This window comes from Salvelinus fontinalis, chromosome 24 (genome assembly GCF_029448725.1).
Source record: "Salvelinus fontinalis isolate EN_2023a chromosome 24, ASM2944872v1, whole genome shotgun sequence".
Classification (NCBI taxonomy): Eukaryota; Metazoa; Chordata; class Actinopteri; order Salmoniformes; family Salmonidae; genus Salvelinus; species Salvelinus fontinalis.
Genome location: NC_074688.1, coordinates 13,441,910 through 13,465,907, shown reverse-complemented (window position 1 = coordinate 13,465,907; position 23,998 = coordinate 13,441,910). Strand labels below are relative to the sequence as shown.

Genomic DNA, 23,998 nt, shown 5'->3' with positions numbered 1-23,998 from the left:
GGTCAGGATGCTCTCGATGGTGCAGCTGTAGAACTTTATCCCATTATCCCAGCCGCGAAATTGAGCAGTACAAGCGACACCTTTCACCCCTGAATCGAGGACCGTTTTGAAGCCATATCCCTCATTCGCCACCCTGGCGCAAACATTTAGCATCGTTATGACTTGAAGGGAGGATTTGTAACTTCTTGCTGAACCTCAAGTCAAGACATATTAGCTAGATTGGGGTGTGATGTTGTTGTGAAAAATATGAGAACAATTGTATTCCATTCTCCCAGCAGCAGGAAATTATGCTGGCAGCACAAACATGATTGTTCGGAAGGTCTGGAGGAGAAGAGAGAAGTTTCTGTGTTTCTGTAAGAACAAAGACCTTGGGGAAAAAATATATTTTTAGCTTTTATATTTTGTATTATTTATAACAGCATTTCCTTTGAAGATTTACACAAATACTGTTATGTTAAAAACTATTATGTATATTTAATGAAACACACTTTATATGTTATTGGAATTACTCAATAGATTCTGTAGAATATAAATGGTCTCTTGTGCTGGGCAACTGGTTTAATACGGGGTGCTGGTAACTCCTTACTCCACCCACCCCATTCATTGCAATGCAATCCAATACACCGTATACAAAATACATAAGGCCATAAAGAAAAATACTTGACTACATGTTTCAGCTAGAGGGGGTGGAAATTATTCAGTAAGGTCTCTACAACCAAATGTTTAGTTTTTTAGGGGAACTGTGTCATAAATATCCAGCAGCACTCCGTACTCTGCCTATTCCATTGCCCCCAATGCAAAACACTATATATGAAATAAAAATTGGGTTATAGAGAAAAAACTATTCTTTGTGCAGAGGTAAAAATGGGGTTGGAAGTAGTCAGTAAGGTCTGTAGAATCTATATCTGGTGTCATTTCATGTGCACTACTTTTGACTCGGCCCCTGATGAGAGGGGCCTGTCCTCTCCTCTCTGTTCTCCTGGGGAAGTTTACAACTAGATTTGTTTTCTGCTCTGGAGGCCTTGTACGGTGTTGCACGTAGTCTTGACTCCCCCATCGGCCTCGATGAGGCTCATCATGGGTCTGGGCTAGTATTACCCCCCTTTGTGTCTCGGGACCCTCCCACCAGCGGTTGGTGTTGGTATCCGAGGTACAAACGAAAAGATTGGACCCTATGTACGAGTTGTCAGCGGCCGCATTGTTATGAGAATGGCTGTAACCTTTCAACCAAATCTCCTTGTTTTTGTGCTTCAAAACGCTCAGTGGCTGTCGAGGCCTGTCAGTCACCACCACGTCTGCGTGTGGCAACCTCTTCAGTACCTGCAAACTGAGACGAGGATATCTGTCTGTGATATCGCAAAGTGTTTCACCAGTGGGAGTCATCGGGTGGGAGTCATTGCTGAGTGGGAGTTATTGCTGAGGCGGCCGCAAGGCTTGCGGAAGCGTCCGAAGGGCAAGAGAAGTTCATCTCAACTAGCGTATTACACCACTTCAAGGAGGAGGGAAGTTGCTCATTCACAGAGACTGCTGGCTCAAAATCATGAAAATAATGGTCAATCACGTTTGCTGATGGAATGTGTTGAGATATCGTAATATCTCCTTGGATCGGATTCTGCACCAAAAGGTTTCGAAACGTCTTTTTTCCCAAGGGGTGCCCCTAACAGATACCCCTCATGAATGACTGCGTTGCAGCTAGCGTTAGGTGAAGACAGTGTAGTCAGTCCATCAGTGGGAGTAACCGATCCATAAAGTCTGCTCCAAGTAGCAGGGGTTCAGATTCAAGACTGGTAACATACACAGGGTGAACGAGCGATACGAGCGACTCTCAATGTGAGAGGCGAGGTAGTCTGAGTGAAACCTCAAAATGTAGTGTCGCATTGTTCCACTTTTAACCAACGTTTAGTTGGCTTCAAAACCCTTTTGAGATCATCGAGCAATGTTTGAGAGATGAGCGATATTGTCACGCCGTATCAATTAGCGCATGACAAGTTAAGCAGTCCTCCAGGACTGTTTCCAGGTATGGCCGTTTAGAGTTGTGTTTGGTGGACATATTCCCCACAAAGTGGAGTGGTCGTTCGCAACGACGTCATGTGCCATTTCTGTTAAAGGTGAAAGCAGATCGACTTTTCTGATTTTGAGTGGGCTTGGCTTTAGAGAAGCTTTGAACCTTTTTCTTTGCAACCTTTATATCAGAGTCAATAGACAAAGCCTGTGGGCTTGTTTCTCGATCGAGCGGGCCCTTGATAGGGTCTCGAGTGAGAGCGGGAGAAATTCGATTTTTAACTTCCTTGCTAAGGGTGTTCATTCCTGCGGACCTGGTGTCCGGCAATTCCCCGTCTAGTCCTTGTGACTTATCTTTTACCCTTTTCTAAAATAATTCTCGCTTTAGTTCTTCACGTCGTGGAACTTCTAGAGAACATTGGTCTACGTTTTGATCGTCCTTTAACCCTTAGTTAACCTTGTGCTCTGACACTATGTGTGGGTTGGGTGCAGGAACGTAGCGAACAGGTCAATTGTAGCGGTAGTCGTTTCGATGGCGACATACTTTACAGTCAACCGCGGTGGTTATTGGATTTGTGGTTTCGTGGTAGAAACCGTTGTTGTGCGTCATCTCTCAATGCTCCAATACCTGATAATGCACCCTCTAACTGGCGTGAGTGCTCCTGGTCAAACTTCAAAACCGACTTGTCAGAGCTCTTAGCGTGGCAAGCTTTTGATGCCTCAAAACTGTGCTTGCAAGCTTTCTGAGTTGTAAGATAGGCAAGCCAACGTGGGCTGTAGGACCCAAGTAGGTAATGAAGGTGGGATACATGTTTGACAGAAACATTTGTTTGAATGGTAACAGCTCTTCCATTCCTATTTCAGTGAGTAGGCCAAAGTAAGCTGAACGAAGCCTATGATAGTAAGCTTGGGGGTGTTCATTCCGAGCTTGTTTGACAGTGTTAGTCATTGAGCTATCATGTTTGCGAGTTTTTGGCGAGTTTGTCAAGGCGTTCCGCGTAAAGCGGGTGGAGAGGGTTGGCTTCATCCTTTGGGGAAATTGGGGCCGAAAGGCCAAGAGGAGAAGCCAAGCTTTGGCTTTGTTGGCGAATAGGCTCATATTGCTCAGTGCCAAATGGCCAAGAGGAGAAGACTGAGGGACACGAGGGAGGCAAAGTCTGAAACCTTCTATCGTCTTCACTCCTATGAATACCGGTTGCTTGGTTGGGTAGTCACGCTGTAGCTCATGACCGTTCTGGAAATCCACCAGATTGTACCTAAGGGTGGTGGTATTCTGCTGCATTGCAGAGTCCACTTGAGCGCTTAGAGTACTGATTTTGGACACGTGAGTGTTGCACTTGCTACTTTCGGTCTCATACTTATCTGTCATGGTTTGCAGATAGAGGTCATGAGTACGAGAGATTCAGTGATGAGATTTCCTCCGCTTGCTTAGAAATCAATATTTCCGTCTGCCTCACCTGAGTTCTCTCATCATTCATTTGGTCAGCGACTTCAATGAGTTCTGCTGACCTGTCATCCAACTTAGTCATTGTGTAAACTTTACTTAACCTGAAAGTGTTGCTTCATCTAGATTAATATGGAAAAGCTTAAAATGTCTCATTTACTTGGAAGAACCTGAAAAGGTATGTTCGACAATTTAACTTATTAAATTGAATGAGATGATTACATCCAATCAATTGAGATTGGCTGGATTATCATAAGTGTAAACCGTAGTTCAAATGTTAGGGTACATTCACCACTAGGGTCACTTATCCCTAAGGCCGAAGCCACATGGGATTCTCGCGAAGGCGGGACTTCCTTCAGTACTGGGTAGTACTGCAATTTTACTTATTAGTATTATGTCTCATACTGTGGTACGCTATTAACCAATTTAACACATGGTGATGCCATTATGGAAAGCCGAAACTCTCGCCCATGCAAACCTGCTGATTAGAAAATCCTGTGTAGATTGTATTTTAAACCAGCAATGATCAGGAAATTATAGTGATCACATTTTCTCACACTTGTACAGTGTTAGTTTCATCAGCTGTTGTACAATGTGATACAAAACACAGGAAAAACAAAGGTTGACTGCACTGTTTGCTGCCAACATTTTTCAAGACTCTTTACCCCTCTGGTGGGTATTACGTTCGGTGTAAATTAAACCTAATGTTTGAGCAGACTAAGCATAGATTTAACTATTTAAGAACTATCAATTCCGTTGAAATTGATAGTAGGTATTTCCTCGTTTACAAGAGAGAATCTACTGTGGCAATTTACTCGACACATTTTATTAATGTAAAGCTTGTGTTGGTTTACTTACTTTTAATTTCCAATGTATTTAATACATTCATAAAAACGTAATACAGTCTTAATACAGTATGATAATTTTTTATCAAAAGGGAAAAAGTAAGTAGTCTTGAACTGTCTACATCTAACATTGGTAACTTAATCAAGCCAATCATGATTTAATTCATATAATCTATGTTTTCATTCAAATATTGTCACGCCCTGGCCTTAGTTATCTTCGTTTTCTTTATTATTTTAGTTAAGTCAAGGTGTGACATGAAGGATGTATGTGTTTTGTATTGTCTAGGGGTTTTGTATGTTTATGGGGCAGTGTCTAATCTAGGTGTATGTATGTCTATGGTTGCCTAGATTGGTTCTCAATTAGAGACAGCTGTCTATCGTTGTCTCTGATTGGGAACCATATTTAGGCAGCCATATTCATTGGGTAGTTCGTGGGTTATTGTCTATGTCTATGTCTAGTGTTTGGTTCAGCACTATTTGTTTATAGCGTCACGTTTGTATAGTGTTCTTTGTTTCGCTTAATTAAAAGAAGAATGTATTGTTATCACGCTGCGCCTTGGTCCTCCTCTCTTCCAACATACAATGATCGTGACAAATATAGTCTAATCAAGGAATGTCAAATTACAGCATGGTGATGTCACCATGGAAATACCAAAACTATATCCCACCAAAACAGACAGAAATATCAGGTGGTCTTTATCAAACAGCTCTTACATTAAAAGCATTATCATAATTTTCACAATTTCACAGTATTATTACAATCTCATGGTGTGGAAATATATATTAAACCACATTTTTTAGCTGCAGTGGACCTTTAAATGATTTGACTGGATACAGAGAAACATAAACATTGTTTTAGATAAGGCCATACAAGAACTTACTTTAAATAATTTCGCGCAAATAACATCAATGTATAATTTAAATTTTTTATATAACAGGGTGTTTTCCGCAGAGGTGAATGATCCAGTGTCTACAACTGCTCCACCATCTGCAACAGCTCAATAACCTGGGTTCGATCGGCATTAATATTGTTATCTAAGACGTGGTACCTGTGACCACACTTCCCCAGCAGCTCACGGAGGGGCTCTCCAGTCTCCTCAATGTGCTCCTCAATGGTTCTGCCTCTTAACTCATCACCATAGGTGAAAAGCACCATGGTGCTTCTCCATACCCCCTCGCCCAAAACACTCAGGTATTTCTCCACAGCACACCTATCTTTCTCTTTGAAGGAGTCAACAGGTATGGCCAAGAGGAATGTACAAACTACCCCATAGGGGCACAGGGATGCACTGCCTCTCATCTCCAGTCTGACCTTCTTCGGGTTGGACAGACCATAGAGACTCCAACCGGGAGTGTCCACCACCGTGACCGTCCTCCCTTCCACCTCTCCCTGTCCCACCACACAATGGACTGTTCTTTTGCCACTACCAAACTCTCTTCTGCCAAGAATGGTATTTCCTGCTGAACTCTTCCCAGAAAACCTTCTTCCCAGCAGCACAAGGCCAAACGCAGCTGGCCTGCATTTAGATGTCTCTGTCAGAAAAATAAACAAAAACATCTGAATATAGCCTGTGCAGTTATACAATGCTACTAAGTAGCCTAATGTTCTCTATTTGCAATGGTATTCTTTAACCTTTGCCACAAACATGCAATTTTACACCCCAGCTCATCATTGAGCCTTGTGAGAGCAGAGGACTTACCTATGGGTACCACTGCTGTGACCTGCTGGTTCTGCCTTGTCCTCATGTCCTGCATGACAAGCATTTCCATGTCCTCTCCCTGCTGTTTCCCTCCTCCCATCCTCAAGCTCTCTCTCACCTGGGTGTACAACCTCTCCTGTATTTCCCTTGGACGCATATTTATCTCAACCATCCTATCAATTTTCTCCAACAGCAATTGGACCTTAACCTCGTTGTCCCTGGCTTGGCTGTCCAGAACATGGAACTTGTTCCCACACCTCTCCACAAGCCACAGGAGACTCTTGCCCTTCCCTCGGATGTGTTCCTCAGCGGTGGTTCCTCTTGGTATCTCAGCTCCGTGGGTGAGGAGCACTATAGCTCGCTGCCAGATAGGGGCCTGGATCTGCTTCAGGTGCTCCTCCATGGCCCTCCATTCTCCCTGCCTGAAGTCCCCTATGGCAGAGACCACCAGGAGGATGGCATGGGGCCCCAGGGAACAGAGGGACAGGGCTCGCCCCAGCTCCTGTGCCACGTTGCCAGGGGTGCTGCGCCCCACGTACCATCCAGGCGTGTCCACCACAGTCACCTGTCTTCCTGCAACAGTGCCCTTCCTCTTGGAGCTGTGAGTTGTCATTATCCCTGTGTCAAATCCCCTCTTGCCCAAGATGGTGTTCCCCACTGAGCTCTTTCCACTCAGTCTCTCTCCAAGTAAAAGCAGGATCCGCTTTGAAATACATTGGTCTTGACCTAATGGAGTTAAAGAGTTAAACACACCTCAAACGTATTTTATATCTATTCATGCTTTCATTTTATTGAGTAACAACACATGATCTTATTAAGAAATAAGTCCCGAGGAGGTATGGTATATGGCCAATATACCACAGCTAAAGGCTGTTCTTGGACACAGCCCTTAGCCGTGGTTTATTGGCCAAATATCACAAACCCCTGAGGTGACTTATTGCTATTAGAAACTGGTTACCAACGTAATTAGAGGAGTAAAAATAAACATTTTGTCATACCCGTGGTATACGGTCTGATATACCACGGCTGTCATCCAATCAGCATTCAGGGCTTGAACCACCCAGTTTATAATTATAGCTAATGCATGTGTGGCACTATTAATGATACAAGAATAGAATAACAGTCAAAAGACTTACCAAGAGTGGTTGAACTATGAGCTGCCATTTGAAGGTGCCACTCTTCATGTTACGATTGAGAAGTGCAGTAGATTGCGACAGCCAAGTCCATGCTCTTGTGACTTACGTTCCGGCGATAACACAACATCTCTTCTCTTCCCTAGCCTGTTACATTGTGAAGAAAGTACCTCCCATTTGCTTCAAAAGTACCCATTGATTAGTATAACAAACCCACCCTATGATAAGTGGTATCGTAGACCAGTCATGCCCAAGGCATTCATAACAGTTCCAAATGACACTTTACAGTTCTTCAGAAGTTGTTCTAGTTAATATGCAACCAACCAGGCGTGTCATACAGGTGTTGATTCAAGCTAATATACACTGAGTGTACAAAACATTATGAACACCTGTTCTTTCCATGACATAGACTGACCAGGTGAATCCAGGTGAAAGCCATGATCCCTTATTGATGTCCCTTGTTAAATTCACTTCACTTGGTGTAGACGAAGGGAATGGTTATCAGTGTGTATCAGGAATGGTCCACCACCCAAAGGACATCCAGCCAACTTCACACAACTGTGGGAAGCACTGAAGTCAACATGGGCCAGCCTCCCTGTGGAACGCTTTCGACACCTTGTAGAGTCCATGCCCCGATTAATTGAGGCTGTTCTGCTGGGCGGGGGGGGGGGGGGGGGTTCCTAATGTTTGGTATACTCAGTGTATTTACTGATATACTGTAGACTCAAAGCAAACCAGAGGTAAAAATGTACTTCCCATTATGTCTTTAAGAATGACTCCTCCCAGTATTCTCTGTTGAGTGATGTCATCCATTGTAACCAGGGGGCAAAGTAAGCAGTACTATTCCTGAGTGTTGTACTTACACGGTATCAGCCCTCGGCAGGACAGTGACATCCATAGGCTACAGAAATAGGTCTCAGCTAAGGGAACAACACCTCAGTCCAGGAGGCAAGTCTGGGATTCCCATAAACAAAGTGTTGAATGGCTGGGTTCTCAATACAGGAAAATCATTTTAGAATACATGCCAATCAAGTGGACATACAGCATTGGATGAGCTTGGTGGTTTGTTATTAACGCGATCATTTAGCAGACCCTTTTATCCAGAGCAACAGAACTGTTAACCTCGTCCCCAGGCTAATTGTGTATAGCAGCTGAAAGGGGAAGTTAATCAGTGTCTTTGTTTTCGAGCATTGGGAGGAAGTGTTTGGTGAATGAGATTACAACACGGTCAAAATTGAAAGTGATACACATTCAGTATGTTAACCAAGCAGGAATTTAACCCATAAACCTGGTGTTGTTGGCACTATGCTCTAACCCATAAACCATTGCAACCACGGTCTTCGACCATTTAAAGCCACAACACAGGGTGCCTATATGATGTAGATGATGATAATCAAATATAGGTGAAGATCTGTTTGCTCTATTAGCTGCCCGAATAAAAAGCCAGTTGTTTTATAACGTGAATATTTTAAAACACGTGCACAAGCATCCAGGCTCTGTAAGGGCTACGTGCCTTGGCAGCACAATGTTATTCTCATGTCTGTAATGAAAAAAATATAAAACCCATAACTGACGTAACATAAACACAACACAAAATACGACATTTTTTAAAATTAATTTATATATATATAATAAATTCATGTGTTTTGACTGCCACTGTTAAAAAGTATGACTCGTATCACATGTAAGTCACCTGTAAGCATAATTAAGAGCCTTTCTCATTCACCTGTTAAATGAACTGAACACACGAACAGGTCTTTTCAGCACCACTGTATAGTACATTCTCTATATTGCATCAGAATATAAAAATATACAGATATGTTTTTTTTTTTAAACATTCTTTCCATGTTGTTCAATGGCATGACAATTGAGGATGAACAAATCCATACTGACAAGATTGTGATCAATGGTATTACTTCCTACTGGATCGTCCTTTCATTCACAGCACTTTAAAACATCAGTAGCAGCCACACTGAAGAAAATAACATTAGGTACAGGGCATCCTCTGAACACATAGCACTCTCAAGAGGACAACCTGCCCCCCCCCCCCACCTTCAGAGAGGAAGATGCAGGACAAGGATAGAAAGAGAGAGAGAGAGCAGCAGTGAGAGGACAGAGTAGAACTGTACACAGCTGAACAGAGAAACTGGGATGAGACATTGCAGTGGGTCAGCAGGAGGGGGCACTTAGGTTTGTGTGAGCGGTGTGGGAAGAAGACTTTCTGACGGCTCCATATTGTTCTACTCCAACCCGTCAGCAGGGGGCGACGCAGCAACACAGTTCAGTTGATCTTCCACCGTGATGATGGTGGTAATACCAATACAAAAATCAACAAGAAAATCCAAAACAAAAATTGAAACGATGTCTTTGAATATTGAGGCGATCTCGAACAAGAAGAGAAGAAGGTGCGGTCGGGATGAGAGTTTCGTTTGTTGCAGTGCATAGAGAGTGACTTCGGAGACGATTGGTTTTTATTGCTTGGAGATGCTCCCCTGTCTTAGCCTAACACACATACTCTCTGAGACACACGCGCACCACACAAGCACAGGCACAGGCCGACTACTCCGACCACCCTGCTCTCCAAGAGCAGAGAGAGAGCGATGCGGCAGAGAGAAGAGAGAGTGAGGAGGGCTGAGTTGAACGGCAACTGCAAAGATGACAGATTCCTGTAGTGTTTCCATAGTCTGAGGGTGGACGTCCAGCAGTAGAAGTAGCCTCTCTCTGTTGTGGATGGAGTTGGGGAGGGGGGAGTAGTAGTCTCTCTCTGTTGTGGATGGAGTTGGGGAGGGGGGAGTAGTAGTCTCTCTCTGTTGTGGATAGAGTTGGGGAGGGGGGAGTAGTAGTCTCTCTCTGTTGTGGATGGAGTTGGGGAGGGGGGAGTAGTAGTCTCTCTCTGTTGTGGATGGAGTTGGGGAGGGGGGAGTAGTAGTCTCTCTCTGTTGTGGATGGAGTTGGGGTGGGGGGAGTAGTAGTCTCTCTCTGTTGTGGATGGAGTTGGGGAGGGGGGAGTAGTAGTCTCTCTCTGTTGTGGATAGAGTTGGGGAGGGGGGAGTAGTAGTCTCTCTCTGTTGTGGATGGAGTTGGGGAGGGGGGAGTAGTAGCCTCTCTCTGTTATGGATGGAGTTGGGGAGGGGGGAGTAGTAGCCTCTCTCTGTTGTGGATGGAGTTGGGGAGGGGGGAGTAGTAGTCTCTCTCTGTTGTGGATGGAGTTGGGGAGGGGGGAGTAGTAGTCTCTCTCTGTTGTGGATGGAGTTGGGGAGGGGGGAGTAGTAGTCTCTCTGTTATGGATAGAGTTGGGGAGTAGTAGCCTCTCTGTTATGGATGGAGTTGGGGAGGGGGGAGTAGTAGCCTCTCTCTGTTGTGGATGGAGTTGGGGAGGGGGGAGTAGTAGTCTCTCTCTGTTGTGGATGGAGTTGGGGAGGGGGGAGTAGTAGTCTCTCTCTGTTGTGGATGGAGTTGGGGAGGGGGGAGTAGTAGTCTCTCTCTGTTGTGGATGGAGTTGGGGAGGGGGGAGTAGTAGTCTCTCTCTGTTGTGGATGGAGTTGGGGAGGGGGGAGTAGTAGCCTCTCTGTTATGGATAGAGTTGGGGAGTAGTAGCCTCTCTCTGTTGTGGATGGAGTTGGGGAGGGGGGAGTAGTAGCCTCTCTCTGTTGTGGATGGAGTTGGGGAGGGGGGAGTTGTAGTCTCTTGTGGATGTGATTAGTCTTAAAGGGCCTGGCTTTGCCCTCCTCCTCTTCCTCCTCCCTCCCGCCGTCCGCAGTGCCCTCCACCTCCTCCTCCGGGAGGCCCTCACATCCGCGAGGAGGAGGCCAGCTCGTAGAACAGCACGTAGGCGTCACTGCTGCGCACTTGGCTGGAGGACATTGGCGATACTCTGTGAGGGGAGAGAGGAAGAGGGGATGCATGTGAATGAGCTGTAATGTTGTTGACAGTCATAACGGTGCAACGAATTGACAATGTTATTGGAGAAATGCAATTATGTTCCACTATTATGTCACAAAACCATGAAAATGGATGGTGTATTCAGACAGTTGTTTTCTAACAAAGGTACTAGTTTTACGGCAGAGAGTTTTTAGAGTAACATTGCGTGGGTACTATCATACTGTGCATTAAGCATAGATAAGGTTAAAGGAGGAAAGGGAGGGAAAAAACAGGAGAGAGAGAGAACTGCATAATGAATGAGAGCGGAGGAGCAGGGAAAGAAGACAGGTGGCTGCTGAGAGAGAGAGAGAGAGAGAGAGAGAGAGAGAGAGAGAGGCTCTCACGAGGCAATGAGTGGGAGAGAGGTGAGAGAGCGAGGAGAAGAGAGGGGGTGGCGCAGAGGGGGTGAGGAGGTAGGCTACTGCACACTTGACAGAATTTAGGAGAGGCAATGTTATTAAGAAAGCAAGTAGCTCTGGGTGAATGGTATGTAGCCAGCAAGCAGGACAGACGGACGGACACAGGCTCTTCATGTCCTCTCCCTGACACTCTCTGCTCTAGCACTCTCAACATGAGACCCAGCAGATCATTTGTTACACAGAGGTCCTACAATGTGGTGGTCCATTCTAAACAACATCCTATTCCCTACTGTATAAAGTGGTGCACTACTGTTGACCAGACTAGTGATAAAAGTAGTGCACTATAAAGGGAATAGGGTGCCATTTCAGATGTACCCTGTGTATGGAGTGAGGTGGAAGAGTGCTCGAATGTTCTAAACAGGAGTATTTCCAGTGTTCTAAGATTTCCAGTCGATTCAACGCTAATGAGCTCAGTTCTGAGCAGTATGGTTTGCTAGCAGAGCCTTGTGGGTGGTGTAGTTTGATAAAGGGAGAGGGAAAGATATACCTGGAGTCATTGAACGTGTACCATTCTCCCGAGGTGGGGTTGCGACAGTACGCTGTGTAGTGGCCGCCCATGGTCGTGCCTGAGTGATTGGACACTGCGTACAGGTTATAAACTGCGTTTACTGTGGGGGAAAGGGACAGGGGAAAGAGAGGAATCAGTAGAATGCCATTGTCGTACCTCGACAGACGATTCTACCCGACAGACGATGGCACTCACTGCTGTTTTCCGAGGCAAACTCCCTGAGGTCCAGTTTCTCCATGGGGAAGTTGACAAATGTGGACAGTTTGCTGGTTCTCCGCGCTTCAGAGAAGCGTTTCAGATCTGGACAAGTCGGTGGGTAAAGGAAAAAGCAGTGTAGGGCGGAAGCAGGGGCTTCATATGGAACCTTGGGTGGGTTTCATATGAAGGTTCACATACATACATTAACACATAGGCAAGCCTCTTATAGCAACAGAGAGCACTTCTAGGCTGGTCCCAGATCTGTGTGTTTTAGTTGAACCATAACCAACTCCTCGGACTACAATTGTCTCATACATGATGTGTTGGCATAAGTACATTATATACAGATCTGGGACCAGGCGTCAGCCAACTCCTCTCTCCTCTATAACATCTAATGGGATAGAGTACTATCGGACAAATGGAGCCTACAAATATGAGCGGCTTGAGAAAGGATACGAAGCACTAAGATCTTGGGGAATTTCTGTACAGTGAACTTCTTTGTGCATCTTCTTCTGGCTTTACACCTGTAGCACGTTGGTTTTTCATCTCCGTCGAGCACGTCCTCTTTGGTGAAGAGACTCACGCAGTCCATCAGACTCACTTCTCCGTAGCCCTTCTTGACACATGGACACGCGGCACATTTAGGTGACATAAAAATGCTGGGACTATATGTGGGTCTGGTGAACGGTGAATGTGCAACACTGTGGGGAAGAAGCTGGTGTGCATTGTCGACACTGACCTTTGCGATGGGTAGCGAGAGATCCCAGAAGGGGTCAAAGACAGTGGAGCAGTAGCCACATGTGCTGCATGTCAACGAGCTCTTCAGCTGACCCACAAACAGGTCTGTGGAGGACAGGGCAGAGAGAGACCATTACTACCCCCTCACACACACACACACACACACACACACACACACACACACACACACACACACACACACACACACACACACACACACACACACACACACACACACACACACACACACACACACACACACACACACACTCAGACACACACACACACTCAGGCACACACACACTCAGACACACACACACTCAGACACACACACATGCATGCACGGCAGATTGATGTGTCTGTCTTGTCATGAATCTTGCCCTGGAGGCAAAACTGAGCAATTTCCTCTAGATGGGCCAGCTGCAAAGTCAAAATTGCCTAGTTATATCGTAAAAATGTATGATTACAAAAAGTTGCTTTTTGGTCTTCATTTAAGGTTAGGCATTAAGGTTAGCGATGTGGTTAAGATTAAGGTTAAAAAAACAGATTTATTTGACTTTGTGGCAGTGCCAGCTAGTGACCACTCTGCAGAGCTGCCCCCAGGGAGAGATTCATGACAATAAATGCCAACCTGCGCACATACGCACTACATCAATCAACAGACTACACATGGAAACACAATTTATTAACAGCACACAGTGTTACTCAACCCCTGTGGGTGTTGATGCGTGCCCTTACCCACTACTTTGCTGTCCTCTCTCTCCAGGTACTTGCTCCACATTCTATCCCCTTTCTCTCGGTCACTGTGGGAGGGACGACCGGACAGGAGAGGGTGTGTCAGTATTCATGCTCACTGCTCCCACGCCTCCCCTCTTGTAAATCCACGAGGCGTCACGCCTCCACACCGACTGATGCGTACTAATAATATGGGACATGCTGCAGCCCTGGCCGTGCCCTACTCTCCCAGTTAACATTCTCTTGACCATAGTCCCACGGTAGTTCATGGAGAGAGAAAGAGCAGGAGACACTCACGGCAAGTGGTCAAAGTCCTCCGAGCTGCCCCGCGGCCGCACCGTGACCCGGTTTACCTCGTTGTGCAGCCCGTCCAGCAGGAAGCGCAGGAACTCCTGGGCATCCTGTTGGCTGGAGGGAGGGACACAGACAGACAAAACACAAGTCATTTTTTTACGCATTGGAAAATCATCTACAATACCATTACTGATACAAAGGTATTCGATTTCGAGTGCCTCTATGGCAACCTATTCCCTACAGATGTAGGATCTTAGGAAATGTCAAACTTGCAGTGTATTTGAAGTTTAAAAACGCTTCTGAAGTTTGTCATTTCCACTTAGAAATTTCTGACTTGATTTTCCCTTACGAAAAATGGATCAATCTCTACAAAAATGTCTGTTAATAATAATCCACGTAATAATTCACATTACCTGTTGCTGCAGAATTATTTCCTTGCTGTAGCATACTGGTTCAAATTAAGATCCTACATCTGTATAAAGTGCACACATTTTACACTAAGGCCCATAGGGCTCTGCTGTTGTCAAAAGTAGTGCACTATATAGGGAATAGGGTGCCATAGGGCTCTGGTCAAAAGTAGTGCACTATATAGGGAATAGGGTGCCATTTCACAGGTAGCCTTGGTGAATAGTTAGTTGAGGAACAACACATACTTGTATCCCACGAATCGGGGGGCGTATCTCTGGATCTGAGTTTTGAACTCTGAGGGGCCGACCGCCTCGCTGCTCGAGGACGTCCACATGGTCTGGAGGAGCTTGGCAAATTCTAGAAGCACAACCAGGAAGATAGATCAGATTCCCTCGAAATAAGGGCAGACATTGTCAAATGGGGGACTGGCTGGTAAATACTATGTTCAGCATTCATTGACTGCAGGGGACTTCGGCTAGCTGTCTCACCCTCCATGAGCGCTCCGGTGTTGGTGCGGCTGTTTTTGTTAAGGTCGCGTCGGTGGGAGTTGTGCAGACAGTAGTCCCGGAGGTTGTGTGTGTTACTGAGACACTGCAGGATGGAGTTCATGAAGCACTGTAGAGACACACACACACAGTCTTCAGAAGAGGGTTAACACACACACTACCATGCTGTTTGTGGTGCAGGAAGTTACAGCTTCAAAATCGAGATTGTTGAGAAATATATTTAAAAAATAATTCCTGCATACACAATAATTTGACAATAACGGTTTCAATGTTGAAGACAAATGTGCAGAGGTGAAATCGTGTCTGCTGAAGTTATTTTTAGATATTTTTTTGTTACATACATGCATGCATGGAGTGGCAGGTAGCCTAGTGGTTAGAGCCAGTAACCGCAAGGTTGCTAGATCGAATCCCTGAGCTGACAAGGTAAAAATCTGTCGCTCTGCCCCTGAACAAGGCAGTTGACCCACTGTACTCCAGTAGGCCGTCATTGTAAATAAGAATTTATTCTTAACTGACTTGCCTAGTTAAATAAAAAATGAACAATTAACATCACATGTTACACATGCTAGCATGGGGAAAACGAGGAACAGCGGGCTGAGTGAATGAAAGGTAGCAGGGATAGAGAGAGCGAGAGACAGTCAAGTCCCCCAGCCGGTACAGAGTGCAGCAGAAGCACTCTGATAAGGTTACTGTGCAAGTAGACAGTTTATTTCGGGACCCATCCTTCTCGCTGTTGCCTGGCAAATGCCCCCTCCCCTGTCCCCTCCCCTCCTGTTTGTAGAGCCATGAGATGGCATGGCAAATAATCTCAGCAAATGGAAATAGACTAGCTAAGGAAAAGTGTTCGTGATATCAAAACACAGCCCTTAAGCCAATGGCAGAGGATAGGACATGGGATTACACTATTTTTCGGTACACAATATTCCACGTTTATTACACAACACATATGAATAGAGCCCTAAATATAGTAGAAATATGTGTGTGTGTGTGTGTGTACACATGTATGAGTGTGTGTGTGCACCCAGGCCATTACTTACGGTATTTCCCAGGTTCCGTAGGCCCACCAGGCCCTGGGCACTCTTGGAGTTCTGGGGAGGAGAAGAACACGACAAGGAAAACATTTACGACAAAAGCACGTGAGAGAATGGGATCTCTACATGGGCCTACGGTGGAAGGACGTGTGCGATACACATGGGGGGCCATGCTCAGAAAACGGGGGCCGTTCTACTGTCGGTTAGGCTACTAGAAATGCTATACGATGTAAAGATGGACATATTCTTTGTCGAACATTAGCCTGGTCCTGTTTCAATTCAGAGGGAATCACACCGTACCTCAGATGTGCAGCGTTTCCTACACAACTGAAACATCTTGGCTTAGCAATAGCCTAAAGGCTTTTAAGTGGATAACGGTCTACAAATGTAGAATAAGGGCTTTGTAGAAAAGAACATGACTGACGTCACTGCAGTTTAATTATATAAGTTCTGTCGTTTTATAATTGAGTAGTAATGGAAGTAATTACCAAAGCACCAATACGACTGTGGACAAAACTTTACATGAAGTACATATCTCTTTAATATGGAATGCAATGTGCTGTGCTTTGAGGCCTCTGTAGAAATGCTACAATCAATTATTTATGCCTAGTACTTTGAACACAAGTGAACACAAGGCCCCATCACAATGATACAGTCCCCACATTTAGACCAGGAGGAAGGGAGACTGGGATAGGTAGAGTACAGTTCACGCAGAGTCAGACAGGCCAAAAACCTGACACAATGATGTTTTTATGGGTTGATGTCGAGCACAGCGCTGCTGGGGAACAGGAGAGGAAACCCGATCCAGCTTCCAGAGGAACTCAATATAACACTGAAGTGACCCTGACTTAAGCTCTCCAGTAACTCTCACCTGCATGTTCTGTTCTGGCTCATATAGCCTCCCTCCCTAGTCTCCCCCCATGACCGCAGGAGTGACCAATCACCACGGGACACACAGTGAAAAACAGACACACACCCATGAGCTCCTGGTGTCTGGGAGTTCAACCAGACAGTTTGTTCCAGTTATGAGAACACAAACTTGGGACGGGCTGTAGCGTTTTACTATTACATAAATAACCCCACGCCATCTGTCCCCCTTTCCCAACAGAATAGAAAAACCCATCCAACAGTTTAATTAACTCAGGATTATCTAAATCCTTCTTTCTCAATTCCAACGTAAAATAAAGTGATTTATTAGTCCGCGACCACATGAACAAAACATTCCCTGTTGTCATTTATTGGTATACAGTCAGTTCCTTGTAGTGGGTTGGTTCCTACTGTCCGAGACAATAATCTCATTTCCCCCTAGTATTCACTTGTTCACTTCCCTTCATTTGAAAGGAATTGACTGGTATGATTCCTTTTGTAGCCTACACAAATCCAATGCTTTTACATTGGTGGCAAGTAGTGTGCGAGTGTAGGCTACACTTCAGGAGGACGGGCAGATTATTAGGTCGCTGCAAGGCAAGGATCATACTGGATAATGCTCATAACAAACTCACACCGCTTTTCACCTCCAGAACAGTTTTCCCGGAATGAGCCCCATGACGTCACCATGTGCCGTACTTTGCTGAGTAATATCATCAGAGCCCAAAATAGCACCTTTCCTTCAGAACTTGCTGCCGCGTTCTCATTGGCTGGTTGCTGTCAGAGCGGTGTGACTGTCACTGCAGAAGTCATCCTGACAGCCTCTCTCCCAGGGAACGCTATTTTTACATGAACAAGCTAGAGGACAATATGACAAACGCACTTGGTCACACTCACAACATCTGGCAAGGGCTTTAGTGTGACTTACTGATTAACTGACTGACCGACCAGTGTTCTTCTTTGGACTAGCAACAGATGAATGAATCAGTGTCACCCATTATGAAAATGTCTTATTCATTAACCTTTGATGATAAACTTAGTTCTAGAACTCTAGTCTTCACAGTGGTGTGACAAGTCCCGGCACATGCAAGAAGCCCACTGCTGTTAATCATCATAGCAGTGCACTAATCACCTTGTGATCAGAAGGTTGCCGGTTCAAACCCCCCGAGCTGCCTGCGGTGAAATTTGAGGAACAGGCAGCGTTACCGGCTTCAATATCCCTGTATACTGCCCCTGTGCTGCACCCAACTTGTGTTGTGTGACAGCAAAAAATGAAGAATATCTGTGCAAATGGACCAATATTGTACTCTCTGTCTGAATGCTAGCCGTGCAGGTCCCATGCTGTCTTGCCAACTCCTATTGTCATGCAAGAACACTTCTAGGACCAGGCTATGTGGAGCGTTAAACATGCCCAGGCACATCCATTACTCCAATCCATGATGGAGGCCATTCGGTAATAGGCAGTGTTTGGTTCAAACTGTAGCTACAGTAGACCAATCTCTAGTCTACTGTCATTCCATTTACAGATACACATTTGGCCTAGTTTTCACATAACACAGAGACTGATTAATGAATTGCCTTGCATTCTCAATGTATTTACACATAACATGATTACTGCCACCACACTATCAATCCGAGACATTTGATTTAAATGTTATCTGTTGTTTAGCTGTTTTGGGTTCCGTGGCCCTTAGCAGTCACTGCCACTGACATTGATACTGAGCTGAACTATCTCATGATGAAACAGCCAGGTACAAGTTGAGCCCTGAATGGGTTGAGTAGGCCTGGGCCTGCCTGACACGGTTCCACCTTGCTCCATGGAATGCGCTATAATCATTAGCTGGCAGCAGTGTTGTGTTGTGTTGAGTGAGAGCTGCTGGAGATGGAGAACAGCATGTTCTGACCTTCCTGTGCCTGGCCCCTGCTGGGGGACAACAACAACAGCAACCCACCAAAGTGACTGACCAGTCATGGATGAGTCATGGATGGACCAGTCATGGACCAGCTTAATCAATTGATATTTACATCCACTGTCTCTCAGACTATTCAAGACCAAGATAATGCACTGAAACAATAGCAACACGTTCCCAAAACAGGTTATAGAAAAGCCTCACAAGACCTAATATGAGCCATAGATAAAACCTTTGAGGGACAAGCGAGAGAAGAAAAAAACCACACTCTTCATTGTGATAGCCAGATACCAGCGTCTGCCACAGGCTTTCACCTCATGAGAGCGAAGCCTGGGAGCCAAAGACAGAGTAGCCAGGTGCTTTCAGTCAGTCCTTCTATTGAGTTTGTTTCATTGAAACGTTCAATACAATACACTCTCTCTAGGATGAACCCGGATTATTGAAGACGATCAATGAAGTGTCAACGTTGAAGGTTGTAATAAAATCGTTAATCATTAGACTATAGTGGATGACTGTTGACCAACGAGTTATCCAGTCCCTGCTAGAGCCGTAAACACCATTAGCTCATGTCAGATGATTTCAACATCAGTCTGAAAATAGAACCCTTGACCAACAATTTTACCTTGATTTGTTTCTCTCTAAAGACATGGAATTATGGATAAAAATAGCGAGAGGGTGGGACATATTGTCCCATATGATATTACAGATGTTGCATAATAAAAAAGAATACAAAACCCCATTCTAAATATATTTTGATACAGGCCTAGGCTATGTAATATAATTTATCAAAGGCCTGCTATGGAGTGAGATTAATTTGAGATTATATAACTAGTCTAATGACCTGCCAGAATACTGATCCTCCACACAGGTTTAGCGGGGTTTAGGCTACTGCTAGAGTGGCTGCAATGTTATATCGCTGTCAATGCCGTGTAGAAGAACCCCTAGTGATTGTCATCCAGGAAACGCAACATCAATCCTCCTTATTGATTAACAACACATATATTACTGTAACTAATACGCAGACAAACATTCGATAGATTATCTTGGTGCCAATATATCCTCTCTTTTTTTTCTTTTTTTTTTTACCTTGGCTTGATTAATGAGAAGTCCTACAAAGGTTGACACCAGCACCGAGCCAGACATGCTCGAGGTTTTCCGCCGCATCTCTTGCTTCAAGAACGGGAAAACCGAGGCCGGGGGTTCTTCGGGAACGGTCACCGTGTATGACTGTCTCATGCTGGGCATGATGACTGTCTGATATAGTCGGCTACGGGTGTGTTCTGATGCTCTGCCGGTATCAGGCAGATAGAGCCGGTGCGCTCTTGATTCACCGGGAGTTGTGCGCTCGATCTCCTGATATTATATGTCGCAGGACCTTTGTGTGAAAGTGTAGCCAACGTTACGAATGTATTAGTATTTTTGCTCGAGCTTATTCGTTTCCTTTTTGCGGTTGTCATGAAAAAACCGAGCCATTCATCTCAACTACACTCGATTTACAAGCGATACATACCAGACTGGCACTCCTGATATCATGAAAAAACACATAAACACTACATGAATTAAATAGTTTCGCAATGAAAACAGACTGAGCAATGTCTTATTTTCTCCCCTATATATTTCAGAAATCGAAGACCTTCAGTATACGCAAATCAAAACAATTTCCCTCGTGCAGTATATCAATCACCGGGCTGTTTGAGAAGTAAATGACCACTGCCTCTCCATCGTTTTACAACCCCGAGGACACGCCTCTTTTCGGATTAGTACTACAGACGTCAGCCGCTGCCACAAACCTCTCCGACGTCAAACACGGTCAGAGTGGTCCATTCACATTTCTACGAATTACGCTTATGCTTATTACTCGAATGGTGCTTCCGAGGACACCCGTGGAACAGGACACCCGTGGAACATTCATTCCCGTTGTCCATACATCAAGCAATGAGATACAACACATTCACAGTCGAATATGGCCTTTCTAAAGGGCTACTCAGCGTGAGACCCATTTATTCAATGCAAGACTACATTTCAGCGGAGTACAGTATATCGTGTTGGGGAGAGTAGGCTACTACTACTGTACTACATGCTCATAATCTGTTAGGCTATTGACCATGGCTGTAATAATACATCTTCATACAGTTCATACAGTTGAAGTCGGAAGTTTACATACACCTTAGCCAAATACATTTAAACTCCGTTTTTCACAATTCCTGACATTTAATCCTAGTAAAAAACTCCCTGTTTAGGTTAGTTAGCATCACCACTTCATTTTAAGAATGTGAAATGTCAGTATAATAGTAGAGAGAATGATTTCTTTCAGCTTTCAATTCGTTCATTACATTCCCAGTGGGTCAGAAGTTTACATACACTCAATTAGTATTTGGTAACATTGCCTTTAAATTGTTTATCTTGGGTCAAACGTTTCGGGCATCCTTCCACAAGCTTCCCACAATAAGTTGGGTGAATTTTGGTCCATTCCTCCTGACAGAGCTGGTGTAACTGAGTCAGGTTTGTAGGCCTCCTTGTTCACACATGCTTTTTCATTTCTGCCCACAAATTATCTATAGGAATGAGGTCAGGACTTTGTGATGGCCACTCCAATACCTTGACTTTGTTGTCCTTAAGTCATTTTTCGACAACTTTGGAAGTATGCTTGGGGTCATTGTCCATTTGGAAGACCCATTTGCGACCAAGCTTTAACTTCCTAACTGATGTCTTGAAATTTTGCTTCAATATGTCCACATAATTTTCCTTCCTAATGATACCATCTATTTTGTGAAGTGCACCAGTCCCTCCTGCAGCAAAGCACCCCCCACAACATGATGCTGCCACCCCGTGCTTCACGGTTGGGATGGTGTTCTTCGGCTTGCAAGCGTCCCCCTTTTCCCTTCAAACATAACGATGGTCATTATGGACAAACAGTTCTGTTTTTGTCTTATCAGACCAGAGGACATTTCTCCAAAAAGTACGATCTTTGTCCCCATGTGCAGTTGAAAACCGTAGTCTGTTTTTTTTATGGCGGTTTTGGAGCAGTGGCTTCTTCCTTGCTGAGCGGCCTTTCATGTTATGGCGATATAGGACTCGTTGTACTGTGGACATAGATACTTTTGTACCTGTTTCCTCCAGCATCTTCACAAGGTCCCTTGCTGTTGTTCTGGGATTGATTTGCACTTTTTCGCACCAATGTATGTTCATCTCTAGGAGACAGAATGTGTCTCCTTCCTGAGCGGTATGACGGCTGCGTGGTCCCATGTTGTTTATACTTGCGTACTATTGTTTGTGCAGATGAACGTGGTACCTTCAGGCGTTTGGAAATTGCTCCCAAGGATGAATCAGACTTGTTGAGGTCTACAATTTTTTTAATGAGGTCTTGGCTGATTTCTTTTGATTTTCCCATGTTGTCAAGCAAAGAGGCACTGAGTTTGAAGATAGGCTTTAAAATACATCCACAGGTAGACCTCCAATTGACTCAAATGATGTCAATAAGCTTATCAGAAGCTTCTAAAGCCATGACATAATTTTCTGGAATTTTCCAAGCTGTTTAAAGGCACAGTCAACTTAGTGTATGTAAACTTCTGACCCACTAGAATTGTGATACAGTGAATTTTAAGTGAAATAATCTGTAAACAATTGCTGGAAAAATGACTTGTGTCATGCACAAAGTAGATGTCCTAACCGACTTACTAAAACTATAGTTTGTTCACAAGACATTTGTGGAGTGGTTGAAAAACAAATTTTAATGACTCCAACCTAAGTGTATGTAAACTTCTGACTTCAACTGTAGTTAGCTTCACAGAGGAAGACTGTTATTCTGACACCTGCAACTCAGCCACAGCATGAGGTTTTCAGGCTATTTGAAGGTCAAACTGTGATGCCTACAGTATGGCTCTTCTGTTCGTTGTGGCAGATGGGGAGAAACATCAGGATCAAACCTTTTGTAAATTCCTAGTAAAGAAGAGCTCCTTCTCTGCAATGTGAAAATTCTGCTGAAGGAGAATATGGTAGGCCTAATATATTTTAGCTACATTCAGTACCAAAGGTGAGAAGTACAAAAGGTGAGGTTTTACAACATGGTAAAACAGATTGTAGGGTAGAACATGTTTTCCTCACGGAACAAATAGGATTAATTGACAAACCACTGTCAATTTGCTGTTAATCAATACAAACAAAAGTGTTGACTGCACCCTCTGTAATAAACATTTAGCACTGTTAGTTCTGAACTCTCACCTATGAGGAGACAAACTTGTTTGCTTGTTTACAGGCTTCAACACTCAATCTTGTTGCTCACCCCTCTTGCTCAAAGTCTAAAAATACCCTGATTTATTAGGACTCAAAAAGTGAGTGTGAAAATACAGATGGCTTTATGCGGCAAAAATTCCATCAATCCATTTCAATTTCACCACCTCTCTTAAAACCAAACAAATGACATAAGCATTGGAAAAGTACAGAGTCCCTGACACAGCTAATTGTATTTGCAATGATGTTGCCTATTACATTTGAGGAGATCAGAATGACATTTCCCCATACCAGTCACACATAGAACAGCGGTCTGCCTAGAAAGGGGATTGGTAAACAGGAGACATTATGAAGCGGGTCTAAACATCGTCAGCCATCAAGTCAAGTCAGCCTCAGTCAGAGTCGGAGAACGGCTGCAGAAAGTAGCATAGGCCTAGCGTGAACAGCAGACTGCTGCCAGGAGGCCTGTCTACCTATAGGATACCTAGACTATTGCCTTGATTCCATATGAAATGATCTACTAAATAGGTCTTCTAAAATATAATAACACTGCCATAGATTATGGGTTAATGAACCAAAACTGCTTTCATGCTGCCACAGCTACATCTTTAGCCTTTGGGCTTTAGAAATGTCTTCCTCTGTAATTGTGCTTCTGATCTAGAAGGAATCTGACGTTAAATTCGCATGTCCTACCAAAAGCATCGCTGGCTGTGACGTGACTCATGCTCATCTAAGCTAAATTGTGCCAGACTAACTTTATTAAAAGCCGTGAGCATTGCGTCTGTCTCTGTAATGTATGTGTCGTCTACGACCACATTCTGTTGATGGTGTCTAGGTCTGTAAGTTGTGATGTCTGATATTTGTCTGAAACATTGTTCCCCCTACAACTGCTGTCTTGGTTGGACCAGGTCTCATTTGAAACATAGATTTGATCTCAAGGAGACTAACCTTGATAAATAAAGGTACAATAAAATAATCAAAACATGAAAGTGAGTCAAGAGGGGAGGTATATTGTACATACTGGGTTTCATTGAAGTGATGTGTAGGCTAAATGGGAAAGAGAGAGAGAGCAGTATGTCCTCAGCTCAGTCTTGTGACCTAGCATGTGTA

At 44.4% G+C, this 23,998-nt stretch overlaps 2 protein-coding genes across 6 annotated transcripts in view; both read right to left on the bottom strand.

The window, feature by feature from the left end:
• Window positions 1–5,868: 5,868 nt before the first annotated feature.
• On the bottom strand, window positions 5,869–7,154 carry LOC129821684 (GTPase IMAP family member 4-like). Its single transcript, XM_055879276.1, has 2 exons — window positions 7,127–7,154; window positions 5,869–6,716 (listed from the first exon to the last, which is right to left on the bottom strand). The coding sequence occupies exons 1-2, from the start codon at window positions 7,152–7,154 to the stop codon at window positions 5,890–5,892; spliced, it is 855 nt and encodes a 284-aa protein (XP_055735251.1). The 3' UTR covers window positions 5,869–5,889.
• Window positions 7,155–8,877: 1,723 nt separating this feature from the next.
• The window catches only part of LOC129821963 (ubiquitin carboxyl-terminal hydrolase 2-like), a 44,705-nt gene continuing 29,584 nt past the window's right edge, over window positions 8,878–23,998 (bottom strand). For 2 of the 5 annotated variants that reach the window (XM_055879744.1, XM_055879745.1), the window contains exons 4-13: window positions 15,888–15,938; window positions 14,833–14,959; window positions 14,590–14,701; window positions 13,940–14,050; window positions 13,646–13,710; window positions 12,909–13,012; window positions 12,626–12,785; window positions 12,167–12,271; window positions 11,951–12,071; window positions 8,878–10,997 (exon numbers count right to left, since the gene is read on the bottom strand). In XM_055879744.1, the coding sequence (XP_055735719.1) occupies window positions 10,913–10,997; window positions 11,951–12,071; window positions 12,167–12,271; window positions 12,626–12,785; window positions 12,909–13,012; window positions 13,646–13,710; window positions 13,940–14,050; window positions 14,590–14,701; window positions 14,833–14,959; window positions 15,888–15,938 (1,041 nt within the window). In that variant the 3' untranslated portion in view covers window positions 8,878–10,912. Of the gene's footprint in view, window positions 10,998–11,950; window positions 12,072–12,166; window positions 12,272–12,625; window positions 12,786–12,908; window positions 13,013–13,645; window positions 13,711–13,939; window positions 14,051–14,589; window positions 14,702–14,832; window positions 14,960–15,887; window positions 15,939–19,744; window positions 20,440–23,998 lie in introns of those variants that run through there. The other 3 variants (XM_055879747.1, XM_055879748.1, XM_055879746.1) reach the window with 3 other exon arrangements.